The 24,513-nt window shown below is 40.0% G+C and overlaps 1 protein-coding gene across 7 annotated transcripts in view; it reads left to right on the forward strand.

The window, feature by feature from the left end:
* Window positions 1-2,783: 2,783 nt before the first annotated feature.
* LOC130917580 (coiled-coil domain-containing protein 9-like) overlaps window positions 2,784-24,513 on the forward strand; it is a 61,074-nt gene continuing 39,344 nt past the window's right edge. For 3 of the 7 annotated variants that reach the window (XM_057839153.1, XM_057839158.1, XM_057839159.1), the window contains exons 1-8: window positions 2,978-3,542; window positions 9,523-9,571; window positions 12,259-12,363; window positions 12,434-12,595; window positions 17,166-17,492; window positions 19,299-19,382; window positions 19,482-19,646; window positions 19,733-19,914. In XM_057839153.1, the coding sequence (XP_057695136.1) occupies window positions 9,569-9,571; window positions 12,259-12,363; window positions 12,434-12,595; window positions 17,166-17,492; window positions 19,299-19,382; window positions 19,482-19,646; window positions 19,733-19,914 (1,028 nt within the window). In that variant the 5' untranslated portion in view covers window positions 2,978-3,542; window positions 9,523-9,568. Of the gene's footprint in view, window positions 2,925-2,975; window positions 3,543-9,522; window positions 9,572-12,258; window positions 12,364-12,433; window positions 12,596-17,165; window positions 17,493-19,298; window positions 19,383-19,481; window positions 19,647-19,732; window positions 19,915-24,513 lie in introns of those variants that run through there. The other 4 variants (XM_057839155.1, XM_057839154.1, XM_057839157.1 and 1 more) reach the window with 4 other exon arrangements.

Consider the following 24,513-nt stretch of genomic DNA (forward strand, 5'->3'; position numbering starts at 1 on the left):
AAAAAAGTTGCTTCAATAAAAAAAAAAAAGTTGCTTCAATTAAAATATATATTTTCAAATAAAAAAAGTCGCTTCAATAAAAAAAAATGTATTTGAATGCAAGAATAAATTTGAATCTAAAAAAAATGCACGTGAATGCTATTTTTCTTTGATTATTGGTTTTTTTTTTTGATTGAAGTCAAGTTTTTTTTTTTTTTTTTATTGAAGCAACTTTTTGATTGAAGTGATGTTGATTTGTCACATCTTGGCAAGGGCATTTTTCTCTATTATCAAATCAAAAATAAGTTGCTTCAAAAAATATAGATTTTCAAAAAGAAAAATCACTACAATAAAAAAAAAAAAAAAAGAAAATTTTCAATCATAGAAAAAAGTTTTTGAATGTGAAAAATATTTGAGATTGAAAAATTTGCCTTTTAACACTTAATTTTTCATTGAAAAAGTTTTCTTTGATGCGATCCTCTTGGTGTTCGGGTCATATTATGATTAGGACATTTGTGTCTATTATTCAATCCCCCCAAAAGTTGCTTCAATCAAAAAAAAAATTTCCAATCATAAATAGTAAAAATTATTTCGACCCATTATAAAAAAATGTTTTTTTTTTGTTCATTTCATTCATTTTTGTTGCAGTTTTATTGCTTGACAACTTTTATATGTGGTGGGAAACACGCAGGTGACTTGAAGTTTCACTCTGAGACCCCCAATTTGGCCAAATTTCAAAATTGTCCGATATGCATGTGTGATACATCATTGGAAAGCTTAAAATCTCCATTTTCCGGGGGAAGAAAAAATTCGGACATGAGGGCATTAAAAAAAAAAAAAAGTTTTTTAGACAGCAAAACCCTATCTGGAGGTGAGAGCACGCCAGAGCAGAATTACAGACGCCACGACTTTCACGAGATATTATCGCGTACTTACCTTGTTTCGATCCCAAAACTCCCATGTCGCATGTATCACTGAGTGCAGCTGGATGTTTGGGGGATTTTATGGGTGAAACATGGTAATATAACAAGGGTCGGGATGCAGAAATCAGACATCAAGGAGTGGTCAAAATTTTCTTTGTCATATATTAACCCTTTTAAACTTTTTTTTTCAATTTTTCTTTGTTTGGATTGATTATTTGTCATCTAACATATCGGGGAAAATGCGTCAGCAACAAAAAAAATACAATTAAGCGATAGTTATGAGGTACATATCCGTGACTTTTTTACAGACGCCATTTTTTTCATTGTGATGTAATTTGTTCAAAAATGTAAAATATGCGAGTGAATAATTTTTTAAAAGTCGTTTTTCTTTTTTAAACAAAATATTAGACATCAATTAATGATTCTAAGCTAAAAATGACAGACATTTTGAAGAATAAATATAATTACTTACCTTGTTTTCATGGCTGGGTTGAAACAAAAACGGTTGCGCGATGTCTGTAAACGGGGGTTGCAGGGTGAAAAGGGCAAATTAAAAATAGTTTGGTGGCTTCATGCACCATGAATCTGCTATGGCAGCATATAGGCATATTGTTCTATCAAACACAACAGTTGTTTTGGATTAAAATACAGCAGTTTCTTTTAAAGAGGAGTGCAAGAGCAGAAACTGCTTTTTCAGTCTCGTCTGTGTTTTCTGCTATATATATATATATATATATATATATATATATATATATATATATGTCATTTACATGCAATGACACTTTTGGGCCACCAGGTGGGCCCTGGACTCCCCCTTAAAATCCGCTTATGTGTAAAATAAAGACACTTAACCTTTAATAGGGCACTCATTGAACTCATTGCCTGCCATTGACGGGGCCCAGGAGTAGACGCCCAATCAAATTTGGCTGGGAGAGGATGGCAGCAAATGATCACTGCTAGCCCTCACATTAAAATTTTATTAATTTATTAAAGTGAAAAGCCGAAAGCAAAAGAAGAAGATAAAAATCAAGACCTGGTGTCTACATACTGTATGTAGACATTGCATTTTGAGTGATGAGGGCCACACTTGTGCACCAAATGTTAATAAAATGGCTCACAAAACATGGTGTACACAATTGTGGATGTCAGGTCTTTGTTTTTTTATTGACTAAAAATCATAATTAGCCCCAAAAAGGGTTGATGATAGATACAGTAGTCAGGACAAATATGACATATGTGGAACGTTTTGATGTGTTAGGTCTGACAGTTGTTTTTAATTCAATTTTAGGAGCAAAATCAAAAACCGTTGACAGTTAAGGATCCCTGTTTTCATCAAAAATAAGAAAAATATTTACTTATCATATATGTGCTTGTCTTAGAAAAAATATTGACAACGAAAATAGACATTACTGCAATATTTATTTAACACTGTGATACTTTTACAAAGTAAATGGCTACTGTTATTCTAATTGTGTGCCAGTCGTCACAACATAGTAATTAGGCGAGCTGTGGAGAAAAAAAAACTTGAAATACTGGCAGATTTTTATGGAGTCAGCGTGCCAATTTTACTTTTTGTTAACATAAAGATCAAAGCTAACAGGTCCCTCCCAAATTGCTCCCCAGTGTAATTTTTTAAAACACAATTATTGTAGTTTAAGTATTTCTGTTTAAATTAATGTACTGTAGTTTAGCGTCATCTGTTGGAAATTGTCGGTACTACCTTTATAATGCTTTAAACGTCTACTTTAGCTTCAGTGAAAATGCGAAAAAAATCTGTGAAAACAACAACCATATACGTAAAATGGTATCACAGAGTGTAAATCGTGTGGTCATTTAAATACGATCTTCGATGAGGCTCACGCAAAGCTCGAGTTACTTCCTCTTTAAATCCCCCGAGTGTGGCTCACTTTTTGGCAGGAAGTGAGCTTCAGCTAACTGTTGGCAAAATAACGTGGGCACTCAAGGTGCTGGATGTGGCAGCGAGCAACGAGTAGAAACTCATCCCCAGCAAAATTAGACGAGGTAATTATTTTGTATAAAAAAAAAAAGGAACAGAACAAACTATGCCTTCAAGGCTAGGTTTTTCTTTTAACGCGCTTTTTTTCGCTGCACGTCCTACGTTTCGGCGCTCTTTCGGTTCGTCTGGTGCGCATTGTGTCATGGCTTGTCGTGCTTACGTTACGTCCAAGTCAGACATTCGTCGTAAAAAGCGAGCGGGAAGCCTCGTTCGGTTAACTTTGTCCTTCTTAAATATGCACTTGCTTTAGTTGTGTTTGTATTTGTTTTAATTGTGTATTTTGCGACCCATATTCGCCCTACTTTAGCTCGCTGGCGGCGTATCCCCATGAAGGATTTGCTTCCACGCATGCGCCAAAACCGCTAACCTGTCTGTTGACCTCACCTGGGTTTAGATTAGTTTAATTTGAGCTAAAATAGCGACACGTGGACTCGCCACGTTCATTAAAATGCAGACAACGTGACTGTTGCGTCTGTACTGAACGTCATTCATGGCTATATGAGTGAATGTAGGTGGTGTTGTGGCTACTGGAAGGAAGTGAAGTCTTGTTTGTTGTCCCATGTGTATACATTTCAGGCCATTGCACATTGAATTTTCAGATGAAACTACAGTGCATCACAAAAGTGAGTACACCCCTCGCATTTCTGCAGATATTTAAGTATATCTTTTCATGGGACAACACTTTGACACAATGAAAAGTAGTCTGTGTGCAGTTTATGTAACAGTTAATTTATTTTACCCTCAAAATAACTCAAAATATAGCCATTAATATCTAAACCCCTGGCAACAAACGTGAGTACACCCCTTAGGGAAAGTTGTCAATACAACATGTCAACTGTCAATATTTTGTGTGGGCACCACTATTATCCAGAACTGCCTTTACTCTCTTGGGCATGGAGTTGACCAGAGATTCACAGGTTGCCACTGGAATGCTCTTCCACTCCTCCATTGCGGAGCTGCCGGGTATTTGAGACTTTGCGCACCTCCACCTTCCGCTTGAGGATCCCCCAAAGATGTTCTGTTGGGTTCAAGTCTGGAAACATGCTTGGCCAGTCCATCACCTTTACCCTCAGCCTCTTCAGTAAAGCAGTGGTCATCTTGGAGGTGTGTTTGGGGTCATTGTCATGCTGGAACCCTGCGACCCAGTTTCTGGAGGGAGGGGATAGTGCTCTGCTGCAGTATTTCACAGTACATGTTGGAGTTCATGTTTCCATCAATGGAATGTAACTCTCCAACACCTGCAGCACTCATGCAGCACTAGACCATGGCATTCCCACCACCATGCTTGACTGTAGATATGACACACTTATCTTTGTACTCCTCACCTGGTCGCCGCCACACATGCTTGAGACAGTCGGAACCAGACAAATTAATCGTCTCATCAGACCATAGGACATGCTTCCAGCAATCCATGTGCTTTGTTGACATGTCTTCAGCACACTGTTTGTGGGCTTTCTTGTGTACCGTCTTCAGAAGAGGATTCCTCCTGGGGAGACAGCCATGCACACCAATTTGATGTAGAGTGTGGTGTATGGTCTGAACACGAACAGGCTGACCGCCCACTTCTTCAATCTAGGGCTTCAGCTATCGATTATTTTAGTGGCTGATTAATCGATGAACTGGTTAGTTCGACCTCAAACGGTATGAAAAAAATAGGATCTATGTACAACAAAAGAATAATTGGCTAACTTACATAGCAAAAGTTTACTTGCTTAAATGCTATCAAACATTTTTAAAAAAAAATTTATACAATGCTCTGAACAAATGGTTTAGACACATATTCCCTCAAAAAAAAAAAAAAACGGCTAAATATACCTATAAACTCAATTACGAATGCATTAAAAAAAACATCTCAAACAAAAACTTATGTTGGTCTTAACATGAAGCAGCTGGATTCAGCCATTTGAAATGAGGCAGTCTAGAGGGCAGTGTAGCCATCCAAATCAATAGAACTAAATTCAAACACTTTCAAAATAAACCATTACAACGCCACTTAAACGAATACTCGAAGCAGCAACATTTAGTTCGAATCTTTTTTTCTAATCGAATACTTTAGTTAATCGATTAATCGTTGCAGCACTACTTCAATCTCTGCAGCAATGCTGACAGCACTCCTGCAACGATCTTTCAAAGCAAGCATTTGGATACGACGCCCAGCACGTGCGCTCAGCTTCTTTGGACGACCGACCCGAGGCCTGTTCTGGGTGGACCCTGCTCTTTTAAAACGCTGGATGATCTTAGCCACTGTGCTGCAGCTCAGTTTCAGGGTGTTGGCAATCTTCTTTTAGCCTTGGCCATGTTCATGTAGCGCAACAAGACATCTTTTAAGATACTCACAGAGTTCTTTTCCATGTGGTGCCATGTTGGAACTTGCAGTGACCAGTATGAGAGAGTGTGATCCATTTGCTAGTCTGATCTGCAGCTACTGGAAGCATCTGGTTGAAGTTATTGCTGCAAAAGGGGGGCCAAAAATATTAAATGTGATGGTTCACTTATTTATTTTTCCACCTCCTGTCATTGTTTGCATACTATACTCATTAAAATATGAAAACCTATAAATATTTGTGTGGTTTTAGTTAAAGCACACTTTTTTTTCATCTGTATGATTTTGACAAAAATCAGATCACATTTGATGGTGATTTTATGCAGAAATGTGAGAAATGCCAAAAGGTTCAGATACTTTTTCATACCACTGTATAGACCCCAATCACCAACGTCACACAATCACGTGATCGCTGTATTGTGCCGCCATATTGTCCGTCATTGTGTGTCCGTATTGTCATTGATCGTAGTTTCTAAAGGTGGATTCACTTGCAAATTATGGAAGCCCTGGTGCTATTAGATGCTGTAAAGTCATTGGATGAGTTGCATAAAAGCTTCGGTCGATCCAGTCGCCAGATCCATATTTGATGCCCAAACCGATGTTTCCTCCCGTCCGGTCCCGTCCCGTGCGTCAGAGCTCGTCCTGAGACCACAAAATTTCCAATCGTACTCCAGTTTATGTCACGATGAGAAGTCGGGTACCCAAAATCGGCACCGGCCTGAATATAAATCGACATTTGGTCAGCTGAGCGTCACCGTTGTCACGATTGTAAAATGAAACTTGATCGGCAGTTCGACAACGGGCCGGTGTGTGCCGAAAAATATCTGCCCCGCGTGAAATGTCCCCCCTGACGGGAGCGCTTATTTATAACGCTTTATTGAAGTGAAAACATCAAATGTTTTCATGGACGCATAACAGTAATGGATTTACGACTGTAAGATCAGTTTTAAATAATTACACAAAATATTAGTACTGTATTTTAGTGACAAATCGTGGACTGGGCCACATAACCATCTTTGAACAGAAATGTATTAGGCTACAGGTTTTCACGACCATATCCCAATGACAATCACACAGGTATGACATTTATTAGTTCAACCAGAGTAAAATAATACATATTCACGGTACAAGAAAGTCGTTTCCGTGTGGGCGCTCCCGTCAGGGGGGACATTTCACGCAGGGCGGCTATTTTTCGGCACAACACCTGTTGTGCTCACCTTCATGCTTCCGGCGACGAGCTTCGTAGTCTCCGTCTGATGATGTCTGCGATCGTGTTGGCATCATATTGATGTTTTCACCGCTGTCTGACGGTTGTCGACACAAACGCATCATGGACCTAGATAAACAAACCGTGCTGCTTTAGAGATTTGCCCTTTGAACAATGGGCACACAGCAACTACTAAAATGACCGTTTATCTTCTCTGTTACTGCAACCAACCGCCACACATGCCGTCACCATTTTGATTAATCAATGTTAACGATTGTCAGGAAGGTTTTTGGGTTCGTTTACTAGGTGGTGATTCCGAAGACAAGCAGAAAAACACGCAGTAATAGGAGGAATGTACGTAGCGGTAATATGTAAACACGATGAGCTGACGGGCAATATGGCGGCACCAGTCAGGGGGGCGGAGTTGTGACGTCACGTGATTGGGGTCTATATACAGTGCCTTGCAAAAGTATTGGGCCCCCTTGAATCTTGCAACCTTTCACCACATTTCAGGCTTCAAACATAAAGATATGAAATTTAATTTTTTGTCAAGAATCAACAACAAGTGGGACACAATCGTGAAGTGGAACAACATTTATTGGATAATTTAAACTTTTTTTCAACAAATAAAAAACTGGAAAGTGGGGCGTGCAATATTATTCGGCCCCTTTACTTTCAGTGCAGCAAACTCACTCCAGAAGTTCAGTGAGGATCTCTGAATGATCCAATGTTGTCCTAAATGACCGATGATGATAAATAGAATCCACCTGTGTGTAATCAAGTCTCCGTATAAATGCACCTGCTCTGTGATAGTCTCGGTTCTGTTTAAAGTGCAGAGAGCATCATGAAAACCAAGGAACACACCAGGCAGGTCCGAGATACTGTTGTGGAGAAGTTTAAAGCCGGATTTGGATACAAAAAGATTTCCCAAGCTTTAAACATCTCAAGGAGCACTGTGCAAGCCATCATATTGAAATAGAAGGAGCATCAGACCACTGCAAATCTACCAAGACCCGGCCGTCCTTCCAAACTTTCTTCTCAAACAAGGAGAAAACTGATCAGAGATGCAGCCAAGAGGCCCATGATCACTCTGGATGAACTGCAGAGATCTACAGCTGAGGTGGGAGAGTCTGTCCATAGGACAACAATCAGTCGTACACCGCACAAATCTGGCCTTTATGGAAGATTGGCAAGAAGAAAGCCATTTCTCAAAGATATCCATAAAAAGTCTCGTATAAAGTTTGCCACAAGCCACCTGGGAGACACACCAAACATGTGGAAGAAGGTGCTCTGGTCAGATGAAACCAAAATTGAACTTTTTGGCCACAATGCAAAACGATATGTTTGGCGTAAAAGCAACACAGCTCATCACCCTGAACACACCATCCCCACTGTCCAACATAGTGGTGGCAGCATCATGGTTTGGGCCTGCTTTTCTTCAGCAGGGACAAGGAAGATGGTTAAAATTGACGGGAAGATGGATGCAGCCAAATACAGGAACATTCTGGAAGAAAACCTGTTGGTATCTGCACAAGACCTGAGACTGGGACGGAGATTTATCTTCCAACAGGACAATGATCCAAAACATAAAGCCAAATCTACAATGGAATGGTTAAAAAATAAACGTATCCAGGTGTTAGAATGGCCAAGTCAAAGTCCAGACCTGAATCCAATCGAGAATCTGTGGAAAGAGCTGAAGACTGCTGTTCACAAACACTCTCCATCCAACCTCACTGAGCTCGAGCTGTTTTGCAAGGAAGAATGGGCAAGAATGTCAGTCTTTCGATGTGCAAAACTGATAGAAACATACCCCAAGCGACTTGCAGCTGTAATTGGAGCAAAAGGCAGCGCTACAAAGTATTAACGCAAGGGGGCCGAATAATATTGCACGCCCCACTTTTCAGTTTTTTATTTGTTAAAAAAGTTTAAATTATCCAATAAATTTTGTTCCACTTCACGATTGTGTCCCACTTGTTGTTGATTCTTGACAAAAAATTAAAATTTTATATCTTTTTTTGAAGAGATTTGAATTTATTGTCATTTGTCATCATCATCAACATCATCATCATCATCATCAGCATTAAAATCAACATAAAAAAAAGAAAAAAGAAGGAAAGAGGAAGAAAGAAAGGGGAATATTTGTTTATCCAAGACGATGAAAAGAGACATGACAAAGGGAACGGAAAAAAGCCAAAGCTTATCGAGACCCGTCCCCCTTCCACCAAGGTCGCACAAGCAACAGCTCATGATCAGTCCAATGACAGTCTAGCGCCTACTGTTCAAAAAGTCATTAATTTCCATGGAGATTTCACAAATAATGTGATTTAGATGCGGGGCGCGTCCCAGAATTGTTATGTCAACTCTAGTTGTCCCTGGCATTTAGCCTGGTTTGGTGTGAGGACATTCTTATCTGTATCGTGTGTGCTGTTATTGTTATGTCTGGGCAATGTACTGGCTTATTATGCTTTTCTTATACATTTTTTTGAAGTAGTTTAATGAGTTTATATTCGTTAGTGCTGCATCACATGTATTCCATAGTCGAGCCCCAGTGTTTACAACGGAAAAAGATTTTATTTTAGTCCTAATGGACTGGTAGGAAAACGTTCGGGATACTCTCAGTTTATGTTTGAAGCCTGAAAATGTGGCGAAAGGTTGCAAGGTTCAAGGAGGCCGAATACTTTTGCAAGGCACTGTACATGTATACATATACAAATCATTTTCTTCTATATATCATAACTATCACATTTGCCATGCTTAAAAACTATTTAGAAAAATATACATATATGGTTTTTATTATACTTTGGGGGAAAATCATGTCTTTTGTATCTCTTTCCAATGCCGTTAAATCTTAATAAATACATTGAAGAAGAAAAAATTGTAATTAGGCTCCGCCTATACTTTGCTGATTTTCGCGGGGGGGGGGGGGGGGGCATCAACCGCGAAAAACGAGGGATCAATAACAAAAACGGGTCATTAGAGTTGAGGACAACAACTAGTTAATTTAATGTTGTGGAAGGTTCAAATGGTCATTGAATGAACTAATTATTGATAAATATGTTTTTTTCTAATGCAGCAAAGCATTCAGCCCACAGCTCGTGCATGACAAGACGGAAGAAGTCATGGTGAGTTGTTCAATTAAAAAATATATACATATACTTGTACTGCATTGAAGAGCGTGGAATTTGAACCCAGATTCAAATGGTGGATGTGCAGCTTTTAGTCCACTCGATGGTGCTGTTTTACTAGTGAGAAAAATCCACTAATGAGGCCTTTTCCCTCTTAATATTTTCTATTTTTTGTCTTCTTTTGAATTATTTTTTTGTTTTCTTTTGTATTTTTGTTTTTGTCGTTTTTCTTTTGTCTTGGATTTTTCTTGTGTTTCTTGTGTCATAGATGTCTTTGAGTTTTATTTTCCTAATTAGTAGTTGTATTGAGTTCATTTTGTCTACACTTAGTTGAATATTTCTTTTATCCCAGGCGATTGGTTTTTGGTTGTTTTATTTACCTGACACGGTTGAAACATGTCAGGGATAAAAGAAAAAATCAACTTTCCTAATTTGTGTTTACTTATTTATATTTGTGTCATTTTCTCCTTTTTTTTCTTTCGTCTTTGGTTTTAGCATTTCGTCTTCCCTCTGTCGTTTCCTCATTGCCATATTTTCTTATTTGTTTTCCATTGTTTCATTTTTTCTTCTGTGTACTGCCATTGATTTGAGATGTTTGTTTTTTAAAAAAAATCAATTTCTTGAATTGTAATCTATCTTATCATCTTTTTAATCCTTTTTTGTCTTTTCTTTCTGCTTGTTTTTCTTATTCTTTTTCGCGCTTCATCTTGTTTTGTATTTTCGCTTTTGTCATCTTTTGACCTGCCTTTATCTTGATTTTTCTTTTTGGCCTGTCTAAATTCCTTTTATTTTTTTCTCCACTTGTTTCTTTAACCTTGTAATTTCTTCTTTTCTTGTTTTGCCGTGTTTTTGTCTTCATATTTACTGCATTTTTTGGACTATAAATCGCAGTTTTTTTCATAGTTTGGCTGGGGGTGCAACTTATACTCTGGAGCGACTTATGTGTGAAATTATTAACATGTTATTACCGTATTGGCCCGAATATAAGACTGTTTTTTCGCATTGAAATAAGACTGAAAAAGTGGGGTGGTCTTATATTCACGGTCTAGACATTATACCCATTCACAACGCTAGATGGCGCCAGATATCATTGAAGCGATGTTCTGTCATGACAGATCTCAGCCATTCTCAAGTTTAACCAGTTTGCATTATTTTATTGCAATGGTTTTCCTTATTCAGATTTGTCACAAGACTACAGTTAGACTTCACTTTGATGGTTAATGAAGTTATTGCAATTTTGTTGTTTTATCACAATAGATTGGAATATTTACATTTCAAAAACCAGAAGCCATTCATTTACGAATGTGAGTGCACTTTAGTTTACATATTTAAATGTTCAGATATTAAGATTTGAATGAAGCAAAATAACATGCTTTTTCTCTCAAATATATTGTTATAATCATTTGTTTCAGATGTACTGTAATTATTTGCTGTATAAAAAATAATTTGGTGTTCAAAAAGTTGAGTCTTGAAAAAGAGGGGGTCATCTTATAATCAGGGCCGTCTTATATTGGGGCCAATACGGTGTATCATTTCACATGTTATTTTGGTGTTTTGGAGTGACACTGTTGGTTTGGTAAACTTGCATGTTCTTTGTTATAGTTATCTGAATAACTCTTAATAGCTATGTTACGTTAACATACTGCCCACGTTCGCATTTGGTTGTTCATGCATCATGGTACATTATAATTAGAGGTGTGCGAAATTTCCGATTCTTAGATTATTCACGATTCGGCCGTGAAAGATTCGAGAACGATTCACAAATATCCAAATTCCGATTATTGAATTATACCAGGTAAAGCGGAAGTAAAACACAGCGCGGTCTTTGGGACGCAATGAGGAACGGACCGAGAGTAAATATAATGTTCAACTCATGCCGCTAGATAAAAAAAACAATCATACCTGACTGCGGCCGACAGCCGCTACAAACAATGCCCAGTTGCTTGTTGCTACAAACATACGGCTACAGTAGATATCATATATATGTAGAACTAGATGCAAAATGACAAACGATGTCGGTGTTAGAACATGTATTATTGAACAGAAATGCGAAATGACACTTTCCGGCGTAAGTAAACAGCCGCCATCTTAAAGCAGTAGACCTCTCTAGAAGGCTCTGTTGTAGCGAACCTAATTAACTTTTTATCTAAAATACTCCTAAATCGGCAGAATCTTGTCTTGAATCTATCGTTAAATCTTGAAATAGTTTTAAAACATTGACAAAAGTTTAGTGGACTGGAGTTTTTTGTTTACTGTCATTGTTGTATATTTGTTGACTGTTATATGTTAACTTGATACTGAAATAGTAGTTTGGTTTAGCCTGAGAGGATTTTTGAACAATTTTGGAACTAATGTACAAAACATTAAAAAAAAAAAAAAAGGAGGGGGGGTGTACCAATAATCATTTTATAATCGTATCGGAGCCTCTAAATCGTAATCGAATCGTTAGGTGCCCAAAGATTCCTAGCTGTAATTATAATACTGTACACTTATTCAGCATGCTGTTCTCCATTGTATTTTTATTTTAAATTGCCTTTCAAGATGACAAATCTGTTCTATGTGTTGGATTTTATCAAGTAAATTTCCCCCCAAAATGCGACTTATACTCCGGGGCGACTTATAGTCTGAAAAATACGGTACTTTTCTTTCTTCTAACCTTTTCCTTCAATTTTTGTTTTTTTCAGTCTTCAACAGTGGACCTCAAGACCAAGGAGGAGAAGGACGCTGAGTTGGACCGAAGGATTGAAGCACTGAGGAAGAAGAATGAAGCTCTGGTCAAGCGCTATCAAGTACGTGGTCGAATGGATGCCTTGGGACATTTGATGCTGACTCAATGGCACGTATTCTGGTTGCCGATAGGAAATCGAAGAGGATAAGAAAAAGGCAGAACAGGAGGGAATTGCCATCACCACACCACGGAAACCCCGCGCCCATGAGCCGGCGGAGACCGGAGACCGTAGAAGGATGGAGAAAGAAAACTTCACAATCACGGTGGACGTCTCCAAGTCGCCTGTGGGGGGAGTAAGTACTAAACTTAGAGGTGGGAATCTTTGGGCGCCTAACGATTCAATTACGATTCAGAGACTACGATTCAATATAAATCGATTATTGATCTTATTGAGCAATCTATTAGCTGCTTTTTTTTATGTTTCGTACATTAGTTACAAAAAGTTAACAGTTCAAAACGGTAAATAAAATACTCAAGTGTCCGTTCTGTATCAGCAGCTTTGAACTACATTCAGTTAATTTAATATTGTGCATCAACCGTTAAAGTTGTTAAATTTGCTCCCGTTATTCCATAATTTCCCTTATGTCTACTTTCGACATGTTAAAGTTTTAAAGCTTGCTTGTCTTGCGTCTCAGATTGTTCTTGGGGGCAATTTACATTGCTATTTTTTGTGTAGCGATCGCAAATGCTCCTCAGTGACAGCTAATAAACACTTTACATTTTTTCCCGAATAACAAATCTTAATTCTATAATTTATTTACACTTCCTCTTTACTAAAGTTTTTTTTTGTTTTACAACAGAAAAGGCAACAGTGGCATTCAGATACGATTTTAATTTTTTTCAGGTCATTCATTACCAGTCATAAGCAGCACGCCAAAACGCCACGCTGAAAAATAAGTAAAAATATCAAAATGACTTACCTCTTCATCCTCTGAAGCACCGTGGCCCCCAACAAAATGTTTATTGCATATAAATGTGAATAGCTTTACTTTGCTGGCGTTAAACTGGTCTTTTGGATGTCCGCGCAAGTTTATCCATTCCTCACTTTTTTTTTTTCCCCTCTGAGTTTTTGGTTTCGGGAAACGTATGAAGAAAACATCCTTCATATTTTGTAATGTTATAGAGTCGTTTCTACAAGTTCCATAGCAGCAGTGTTTGATCAGCATGTTCTTTTTTGGAAGCTTACCAGAGAAAACAAGTAGAAATAGCATGGTTTGTATGCGAGGGCGTGTTGTCTATAATGTCCCACTTCCACGTTACGAAGGCGACGTCACGGTCTAAAAATAGCATTTGTGTGGTATGCTCCTGTCTATAAAGGGGCATTTTTGGAAGAGAGGAAGCGTGAAGTGTGTCCATGTCGGAGCAGCAAGGTTTTTAAAAAAAATTTATTTATTTTTTTTTGGGTGGGGGGGGACCGAATTTCCCATCTGTGTTTTTTTTTGTGTTTGGCTGCTGCTGCTGAAGTCCTTTCAAATATTCTTTAAATAGTAAGGATGTATCCGATCTGATCACGTGTTCGCGCCATTTTTCAGAGGATCTGAATCAGGTGAAACGACTGGGCTTTTAATTAATTTTTTTAAGCTATAAAAAGTAACAAAATAATCCAGAAATTCAATGGCATTGCCAAAAGAAACAAAAATATTTGTTTTATATTCTGCAACACACACGGAAAAAAGGAACGAAGAAGTCCAGTAAACAGTACAGTACTGTTGTTTTGAACTTTTGTTCAAATTAAAAAAATAAAAAATAAAAAAAAACAGAACAGGCCTCTATCTGCAGACACCATCAGTTTTTTATTTTTATTTTTATTTTTTTTTTGTAGTTGAAAGAACCCCGCGACAGTCTGTCAGCATGGCTTGAAAAATGATAAACATTAGAACGAACGACCTTCCCCGCCGTGGCTAAAAACCAGCACATCGGCATCAATATCATGCTATAAAGTCTACACCCGTGCTGTAATCTGTTTATGGCTTGCTTTTATGTTCTGTTTCCGTTGGCGTCACACATTCGCCAGATGGTAGGTTACACTGCCGAATTCGAATGTTGAGCCTTGAGATTTGATTTAAAATGCTCCTCACTCCCACATCTGCTGAGTAGGGGAGAACTTGCCTGGCACAGCCAGACTGTTCTCCCTGTATTTTTCAAACACTGAGAGAAAAAAGCCTGGGAACCAGCCCATTGACGGCCTCTCGAACAGGTACAAAATCAATCGACAAATCAGATTCGTTTATTTGCGTGACGTGTTCTTAACGAGCAACGTCACGTCGGTAGTCGTCTCCACAACAACACAGATGGTGATCAGGAGAGCCAAGAATATGTTCCAATCCACGGTAAAATCAGTTTTAAATGACCAAAAACACATCGACACGAGTCATTGACTGTCTGTTGAGTCTGTCTCGCGCTAGCCATGTTGAATAAACTCCGCTCTCCTCGTATGTTTACTTCCACGCGCAAGTCCCTCGTCCTGCCCTCGTCGTTTTACTAACGTCACGTCTGCCCGTCGCTGATTGGTCCATTCCGCTGTCTGTTTGCTGTGGCTTGCTCCCCCCTGGAAATTGTATCTGCTGAATGGTGGCCAGACTCAATAGCTGGAACAGCGGTGAGTCTGGTGTACCAGGCAAATGGAGAACAGGGTTAGTTGGCACACTTGCAATAACTTGACCACCAGAGGGTGGCGTTGCACAATATCAGAATTGTTCAAAATTATGCCGCCCAAAAATCTACATTGTTGTGTTGCAAATGTTGCGCTGAACTGACTGTCTTTTTTCTTTTGTAAAGTTGAGTCAAAGTTGGCTTTTTCCTTGTGGTTTTCCACAGCATTTTTTTTCCACTCGGCAGTCAGGGAATTGAAATATGTTAAAACGGTTAATTTTTAAAGCAACTCTAGTTTGTCTGTCATCTTCAATGGCAGCCAAGAGGTTAAAAGAAGTAGGATTACAGTGTATCACAAAAGTGAGTACACCCGTTCTGCAGATGTTTAAGTATATCTTTTCATGGCACAACACTGACAAAATGACTCTTTGACACAATGAAAAGTAGTCTGTGTGCAGCTTATACAACATTTAATTTATTTTCTCCTCCAAATAACTCAAAATATAGCCCTTAGTATCCAAACCCCTGGCAACAAAAGCAAGTACACCGCATTGAAAGTACGTACATCCCTAAATGTCCAAATTGAGTACTGCTTGTCATTTTCCCTCAAAAATGTCATGTGACTCGTTCCAGGAGTGCTGTCAACATTGCTGCAGAGATTGAAGAGGTGGGGGGGGTCACCCTATTGGTGCTCAGACCATACGGCGCACTCTACATGAAATTGGTGTGCATGGCTGTCACCCCAGGAGGAAGCCTCTTCTGAAGACGGTACACAAGAAAGACCGCCTGTTTCATCAGACCATAGGACATGGTTCCAGTAATCCATGTGCTTTATTGACATATCTTCAGCAAAATGTTTGCAGGCTTTCTTGTGTACCGTCTTCCGAACAGGCTTTCTCCTGGGGTGACAGCCATGCACACCAATTTGATGTAGAGTGTGGTGTATGGTCTGAGCACTAACAGGCTGACCCCCCCCCCCCCCCCTTTTCTTCAATCTCTTCAGCAACAGCACTCCTGTAACGAGTCACATGACATTTTGGAGTGAAAATGACAAGCAGTACTCAATTTGGACATTTAGGGACGTACGTAGTTCCCCTGTGGTGTACTCACTTTTGTTGCCAGGGGTTTAGATATTAATGGCTACATTTTGAGTTATTTTGAGGGGAAAATAAATAAAATAAACTTTATTATATAAGCTGCACACAGACTACTTTTCATTGTGTCAAAGTGTTGTCCCATGAAAAGATATACAGTGATAGCTCACGAACATAATTGGTTCCCAGAAAGTGTGTGTAAGGCGAAAAGTTCGTCTTCCGAACATTTATTTCCCATTAGAAACCATTAAAATGAGAATAATCCGTTCCCAGGTCCCCATAAAACATAATTTTCTACTAAATAAGCCTTAAAACTACACAAAAATATACCTTATTTTATGTATAATAAATGTGCTATTGTATTATAATTAAAGAAATAAACTGTACTGTATAATAGTCGTTTTATTTACCTTTGTGATGGTAGTTGATGGCTTGATGGAATGGAGTGGGAGGAGGAGGGAGGGAGGGAGTTACTGTTTGGAAGGAGAGTGTTACCGGCAAAGTGCGCAGTTAGTGTAGACGCCACTGCTGTGCCCCCCACATGCTTTTGGTTGTTAATAAGAGTGCCCACAAAAAGCCATCCGACGCCTCTGGGTGTTTGTATGCACGCCGCCTCCTTTCTGGAGAGGAAATCGGGCGAACCGAAGACAACCGACGACAAGGAGCCAACGTGACTCGCCGGTCCACTTCTCACTACGGTGGGAAGCTGAAAGCACCGCCAATTACCAGTCGAGGGCGAATTGGTAACACGAGTCACCTTCCATAAGGACTGTAGGTAACTCTTTTTCGGTCCCATAATAGCAGAAGTACACTCAATATGGTCCAAAATGTCTATCAAACACAAATCACGTCCGCACTCAACGAAAGTGAGGGGACGAACTGGGACGCCGTGAGCGTGCGTCAGCTTCTCGTGGCGCTTTTCGACCGCGTGAATTGGTTCGTCCGCCGAAAACTAGTTCGTCAGCAGAGACTATATGCTCGCGAATTTAATGTTCTTGAGGCGAAAAGTTCGTGAGCTTAAGCGTTCGTGAGCTGAGGTATCACTGTACTTAAATATCTACAGAAATTCGAGGGGTGTACTCACTTTGTTGTTACACTGTAGTTCTACCCCACACGACACCTAACTTTCCTTCCTACAAATAACACTGAAAGGACAACCACTTCCTGTCTCTTGCAGGACAAGCGCGTAGTAGACGACTGGAAGCCCGCCACACCCCGCGGGCGGAGGGCGTCGGAGGAAGGTGACACCACCCGAGGACCCGCCGACAACCGCAGTCCCCCAAGGAGGACTGGCTCTGGGCGTATGGCGAGGGGCGGGACGCCCAGAGGAGGAGGTGGGAGCCGCCAGGAGAGGAGAACACGGGAACCACGTACGCCCAGAGATGGAGAGCAGGGTGAAGCGGGGGGGCGGCGAGGAGGCAGGAGGGGAAGAGGAGGAGGGGGACCAGGAAGAGGAGGAGGAGATGCAGAAGGGACACCAGGCGGCGTGGACAGGAAGTCCAAAGTAAATAATACTACTATTTTTTATTATCTTGAGTTAGACTGCAATACTTTTAACAAGTTGGCAATAGCGCTGCAGTGGTATTGAGCTATTCGACAACAATTTAATCGTTTAGAGACATTGACTGAAAAATAGTCCAATTTTGTTTTTTGCTATTTATTTGTATTTCCTATTGTTTTTTTCTTTTTCTGTCTTATTTTTTGTTTAAAAAAATTAATTAAAATGGAAATGCAGAAAAAAATCTTTTTCTAATTATATTCAAAATACATTTATTTTAGATAAAAAAACAAAAAAGGAAAGAAAGTATTTTGTTAATGTTTTTATTCCTATAAATTCAGAAACAGTAAATATTTTCTTTTTTTTTCATCAATTTTATTTAAAATATACTGTCATCAGCTTTTGCTTTGGAAAATATTAGTTTCATCATCACAAAATATTCAGTCACCTTTTCTCAGCCATTCACAGTGCTGGCCAAACGTATGGGCACCCACACAATTCTGTCAGATAATGCTCAGTTTCTCCCAGAAAAGGATTGCAATTACAAATGCTTTGGTAGTTCGGTAATATCTTCATCGATTTTGCTTGCAATGAAAAAACACAAAAGAGAATGGGGGAAAAAAAATCATGATTATTTTACACAAAAATGCGACGGACTAAAGTATTGGCACCCTTTGAAAAATCATGTGATGCTTCTCTAATTTGTATAATTGACATTTGTATACTTGACATTACCTGTTACTTACCTGTGGCAGCCAGTTCAAATGGATTAAAGTTGACTCAACCTCTGTCATGTGTTCTTGTGTGTACCACATTGAGCATGGAGAAAAGAAAGAAGGCCAAAGAACTGTCTGAGGATGTGAGAAGCCAAATTGTGAGGAAGCATGGGCACTCTCAAGGTTACAAATCAGAGTTTACAGGAAAAAAACTAGACCTTTAAAGAAAACACTGTCCCCACAATCAAACATGGCAGAGTTTCCCTGATGTTTTGGGGTTGCTTTGCTACCTCTGGCACTGGACTACTTGATTGTGTGCATGGCATTATGAAGTCTGAAGACTACCAACAAATTTTGCAGCATAATGTAGGGCCCAGTGTGAGAAAGCTGGGTCTCCCTCAGAGGTCATGGGTCTTCCAGCAGGACAATAACCCAAAACACACTTCAAAAAACACTAGAAAATGGTTTGAGACTAAGCACTGGAGACTTCTAAATTGGCCAGCAATGAGTGGAGACCTCAATCCCATTAAACACCTCTGAAAATTGCAGTTTGGAGAAGGCACCCTTTAAATTTCAGATTTTTGGGAGCAGTTGGCCAAAGAAGAATGGTCTAAAATACCAGCAGAGCATTGCAATAAACTCATTGATGGATACCGGAAGCGGTTGTTCGCAGTTATTTTGTCTAAAGGTTGTGCTCCCAAGTATTAGGCTGAGGGTTCCAATACTTTTGTCCGGGCCATTTTTGGAGTTTTGTGTAAAATCATAATTTTTTTTTTTTTTTTTCATTCTCTTTTGTATTTTTTCATTGCAAGCAAAATAAATGGGGATATTACTATTAAAAGCATTTGTAAATGCAATCATTTTCTGGGAGAAATTAAGCATGATCTGACAGAATTGCAGGGGTGCCAATACTTTTGACCAGCAGTGTACATTTTAAACATAAATCCTACTGTAATGTAACAGTAAAAACACATGATTTATAGAATGTATTAGCCAATTCGTTGACTCAATGCAGCAATAATCGGTGACTAGTTAACTATTAAAACCATAATTTGTGGCAGCCCTAGTTTTGATAAGTTTTCTTCTTCCCACCCAGGAATGGGAGGAGAAGAGACGACAAAACATTGAAAAAATGAACGAGGAAATGGAGAGAATAGCGGAGTATGAACGAGGACAGCGGGTAACTGACTCATTTGGAATTTGTGGTCTGAAACGTGCATTTCATGACCAGATGGGCGATCCCCGTTGCATATTGAATAAAAGAAAGTTCTCTTCTCAGGCTGACGGCGATAAGCCCCTCCGCAACTTCCTGGACGACCCGCGTCGCTCCGGCCCGGCTCTCGACACTGACCGCAAGGAGGGCAGCCGCAGACATGTCCGCAACTGGGGCGGGCTAGACTTTGATAACGTCAAGACTGGCGGCGATCTGGAGAAAGAGTGGACTGTGAGTCAAAGACTGCTGCTTCAAACCAAAACTGAAGGTTTGCCACGTTAAATCGCACGGGGTCCTATTTTTGTCTTCCTCTCTAGAGTCGACGACCCGGCCCAAAAGGCTCAATGGACATGACCATGTCCATGACAGGCCGCGAGCGAGCGGAGTACTTGCGTTGGAAGAAGGAGCGCCAACAAATCGACGAGGAGCGACTGGCACGTCATCGCAACGCCACCGGACAGTGGAGGCGGGAGTGGGACATGCAGAAAACCGACAACATGTAAGAAAATGTGCGGCATTGGCATCAAGCCTTACTGGCGCATCTGATCATCTACACTGTGAAAAATAAAATGTTCCAATAGCGTAACGCACAAGCACCGCAGCATGACGTCACCATCGTAAACCGAACGGGGGGTCAACATTAAAGCAGTAATGTGAAGTAATTTCATAACATGCAAAATACGGTCACAATTAAAGTAATTAAACATTCTCCAACAAATAAAGCATGAAAAAAATAATTTATATGTTGTTTATTTGACAAAATAATCGCGTTTCCAAAGTTCGAGCCTGAAAGGGGACGAACCCGGAAGTGATACGTCACACCGGGAACAGAGATGGCAGCTCCATACATACGGCCGCCATACAAAGCCCTTCATACAATGATTCAAACAGCGATATAAGCGAGAGATCGAGCGCAAGGGAGGAGATCCAAGTTTTTGAAGAGTTGGAGGAAAAAGAGGAGGTTGGAATTTTATGTTGCACCTAACATGTATTATCCAGGCGCTAATCAGGATGCAAACAATGTGCCTAGACGACCTGACATGGAATGGATACAAGACCCATCAAGATTACAAGATTGGTAGGCTGTTATTATTTTCATGATTTGAAGATGCAGGCGTTTGCACATAATTTTATGTTTTTGTCTATTCATTTTGACAGATCCGGCAGCTCTCATGCATATAAAATAATAATATAAAACGTTGGGGGGGAAAGAAGGAGATGAGTTGTTGATGGCTTTCTCCACTTTATTGCGGCAACAATAAGAAAATAAAATAATAGCGGACTGCCGCCACATTCGACCGCGAAGTTTTGCTTCTCGCTGATCTCCTCCTCGCCTCCTCCTACTCCAGCGTCTCTTAAACGGATCGTGCATAGTGTCTTATTATGAGCTTTTTGTTTACAAATGTATCGAACACACGACGTGCTGACAACTTTGTTTCTTTATTAACGCATGGAGCTAACAGTACAACACGGCTCGGGGCTCTCTGGAGGAAGTGGCGTTTAATGGCGTGAGGAAATGTAGTTTTTTCACACAAGCGAACAAATTACAAAGAACCACTTCAGTGTTGTCCCGAGACTACATTTCCCATGATTCGCTGCCAGACATTAAAAGCAACACGCATGTTTTTGTCACCTGTCAGCGGCTCTCGTACGTAAAACACAAACTAGAAGGCTATCAAGCAATCACCGTGAAAGAAACGCCGAACTGTACAAATGCAATGCTTGAAGCATGAAAGTGGAAATACATAATCCAAATACTAAAAAATGTGCACAAACTCACCGGCGGTGTGTGTCTCTTACTGCAACGTGACTGTGAATTACCGCAACGCCGACCCGCTTATATGCACATCCACACCCCTTTCCCGATTGACAGTGGATTAACCCTTTCGGACAAGATCGTAGATGACGCACAATTTAAACACGCTTAACATAGCAAACGCAACAACTATGATCGGGGATTGCCACGAGTTAACTTTGGGCTAACGTCGCGAGCTTATGATATTCATTCCACAACAGTTGGCAGCTCTGCTTTGACAAAGTCATCAGTCATGTATTAAAAAATCACACTTACCGGTACTTTTTGTGCAAATCCTTGATCATAAGCAGACCGGTTAAGGAAGTAGGCATCTTCGAAGTGTTTGCAGCAGAGAACACTACTCGATGATGGCGTGAAATTCATTCGCTTCGTGCGAATGAAAGATGTCCATTTACATGCCCTGCTATCCTTTGGCCAGTCATACAACTTTTCGTTTGAGTGAGAACAAAACATTGCCACACACCGCCGTTGCATCTTACCGAGAAGCAATGCAACAAACAATACTGTTCTATGGCGGACTTAGTTCGAATAATCGAGTAATTGGATAAGGAACATGAAAAATTAAAATACCTGGGATGAGCCTCAATTGGTATAAAAAATAAATAAATGAGGATCCATGTACAACAAAAGAACAATTGGCTAACTTACATAGCAAAAGTCCGCTACCATAAATGCTATCAAACACTAACGTGTTTTTTTTTTTTTTTTTTTTTTTTAAACAATGTTCCTAACAAATGGTTCAGACTCATATTCCCACAAAAAATGACTAAATATGCCTTTTAACTGAATTAACAATGGATTAAAAAACATTAGCCCAAACAAAAACTTAGCTTACGTTGGTCTTAACAGGGAGCAGTTGGATTCAGCCATGTAAAATGAGGCAGAGCAGAGGGCAGTGTTTCCACCCTAATCTATAAAGCTAAATCTAAACACTTTCAAAATAAACCATTACAATGCCACTTTAATTAAATGAATACTCGAAGCAACAACATTTAATTCAAATTTTTTTTATCGAATACTCGAGTTAACCCAGTGCTTCTCAATTATTTTCTGCTACGCCCCCCCAAGCAAGACGTAAATGTTTCGCGCCCCCCCAAACTCTCTGCCGCCACTGTAAATAGTATTATTTGTCTATAAAATTACTATTATAAATACGCATCTGCCTAATATTGTCCTTTTTTTCTAATAAAGAAAAAAAGTAACATAGATCAACTTATAATAAAGTATAACTTTATTAACATTGTTTTGTTTGTAACAGAGAAGACTTGACGTGCATCAATTTGCCTGAATTAAAAAAAAAAAAAAAAGTCACATTCAAACTGTAAAAATACACTCAAGGTACATTTTTGACCATTTGATACAGAAAAATAAAATGTAATAAAATCAGTAAATAATAACAAATTCAAAATGATTAGAAACATTCACTCATGAGGACAATATGCCAAAAAATTTGACCGAAAAAACAAAAATGAATAAAGGAAAAAAAGATTGTCCTTGGACAGAAGGACAGTTTTTATTTTTGCTGCTCACACTCAGTATTACCTCCTTTGCAATGGTGTGGAGTCATATTGCAATGAGCATGCTAACAATGCTCACTGGTTTACTGATATAACACTGACAAAGCAGGACGATTGTTGGCAATATTCGGCACGTTTTCGCTGAAAAACAATCAAGCGGCTTATCAATGAGATTGGGGTCGAATGTCTTTAGGTGGCGTCTTAATTGATTTGGCTTCTGGCGGTCCGCTATAATTATTTTTAGACACAGTCAACAGTCTTTCCTCATCACCCACAGTATTAAAAGTCAAAACTAAACGGCAAACGGCACGAACAAAGCGCATTCTCGGCGGCCGAGGTAGAACCGTAGGTGAGGGCGGTCGTCGTTACGATCCCAAGCCGAAAATGGCACTTATCGGGCGGCGGCGTGAGAACCGGACAAGACAGTGGGTCGCTGCGTGAGTGAGTCCGGTCGGAAAACGGCGACGGCGCACTGCTCTTCATATTTGTTTTCTGTGTGATGAGTGCTCTTCCTTAGTTCAAAAATACTGCACGCACTCTGAAAAAGAGAGCGCCACTGCCACCCACTGAGTGGATGCGCAAGTACACTTTATTCCAGTACGGCAGGAAAAAAAAAAAAAAGCATGTTCCCCGAGGTCACACGTGCCCCCCCCTGGCATCGCTCTGCGCCCCCCCCAGGGGGGCGCGCCCCACTATTTGAGAAGTACTGAGTTAACCGATTAATTGTTGCAGCATTAATGAAGTGTAAATCTGATTGTCATATATGTTACAGTAAGCAACATTACACTATTTTGATGTTTGAATATTCTATCAAAGAACAAATCGGGGGTATTAATAAATTGGCTCTCTTAATATACACTTTTATAACAACCTCATGTTTAATAACATCAGAATAAGGTCTGAAGCACTGTACATTTTAGTAATCACGAATTTGAAGTTTCAATGACAATAATGACAATATTTCGTCAACGAACAATTTTTTTGATGACGACATCATTATGGTGCGCTGAAAACGTGTCTTTGGGAGACGTAGGTTCTTGGGGTGGCGTGGCTCAGTGGTAGAGTAGTTGTCCCCCAACCCAGAGGTTGTGGGTTCGATTCTTCGCCCTGATGAACTTACTGAACCCCACGTTGCTCCTGGTGCTGCGCCACCAGTAGGTGGATGGCGAGATAGTATAAAGCGCTTTGAGCGCCTTGAAAGGTGGAAAAGCGCTATATAAGTATAACACCATCTACCATAAAACATAACGAGATGGATGCATGTTGTCGTTTGATGACACGAGAACAAGATGACAAGTGATGCAAGGAGGGGTTCTTGTTTGGTGCCCTCAATATTGCATCACTGCTTTTTGTGGATGATGTGGTGTTGTCGGCGTCATTGAGCCATGACCTGCAGCTCTCACTGGAGCGGTTCGCAGCCGATTGTGAAGCAGTCAGGATGAGAATCAGCACCTCTAAATCCGAGACTAAGGTCCTCAGTCGGGAAAAGGTGGAATGCCCTCTCCGGGTCAGGGATGAGGTCCTTCCCCAAGTGGAGGAGTTCAAGTATCCCGGAGTCTTGTTCACGAGTGACGGAAAAATGGAACGGGAGATCGTCAGGCGGATCGGTGATGCGTCTGCAGTGATGCGGACTATGCATCGGTCCGTCGTGGTGAAGAGGGAGCTGAGCCGAAAGGCAAAGCTCTATTTTCCGGTCGATTTACGTTCCCATACAGGCATGAAAATCTCTCACCTTGCGGCGAAATTCGCCGTTTTGAAGTCAAAA

This window comes from Corythoichthys intestinalis, chromosome 6 (genome assembly GCF_030265065.1).
Source record: "Corythoichthys intestinalis isolate RoL2023-P3 chromosome 6, ASM3026506v1, whole genome shotgun sequence".
NCBI lineage: Eukaryota > Metazoa > Chordata > Actinopteri > Syngnathiformes > Syngnathidae > Corythoichthys > Corythoichthys intestinalis.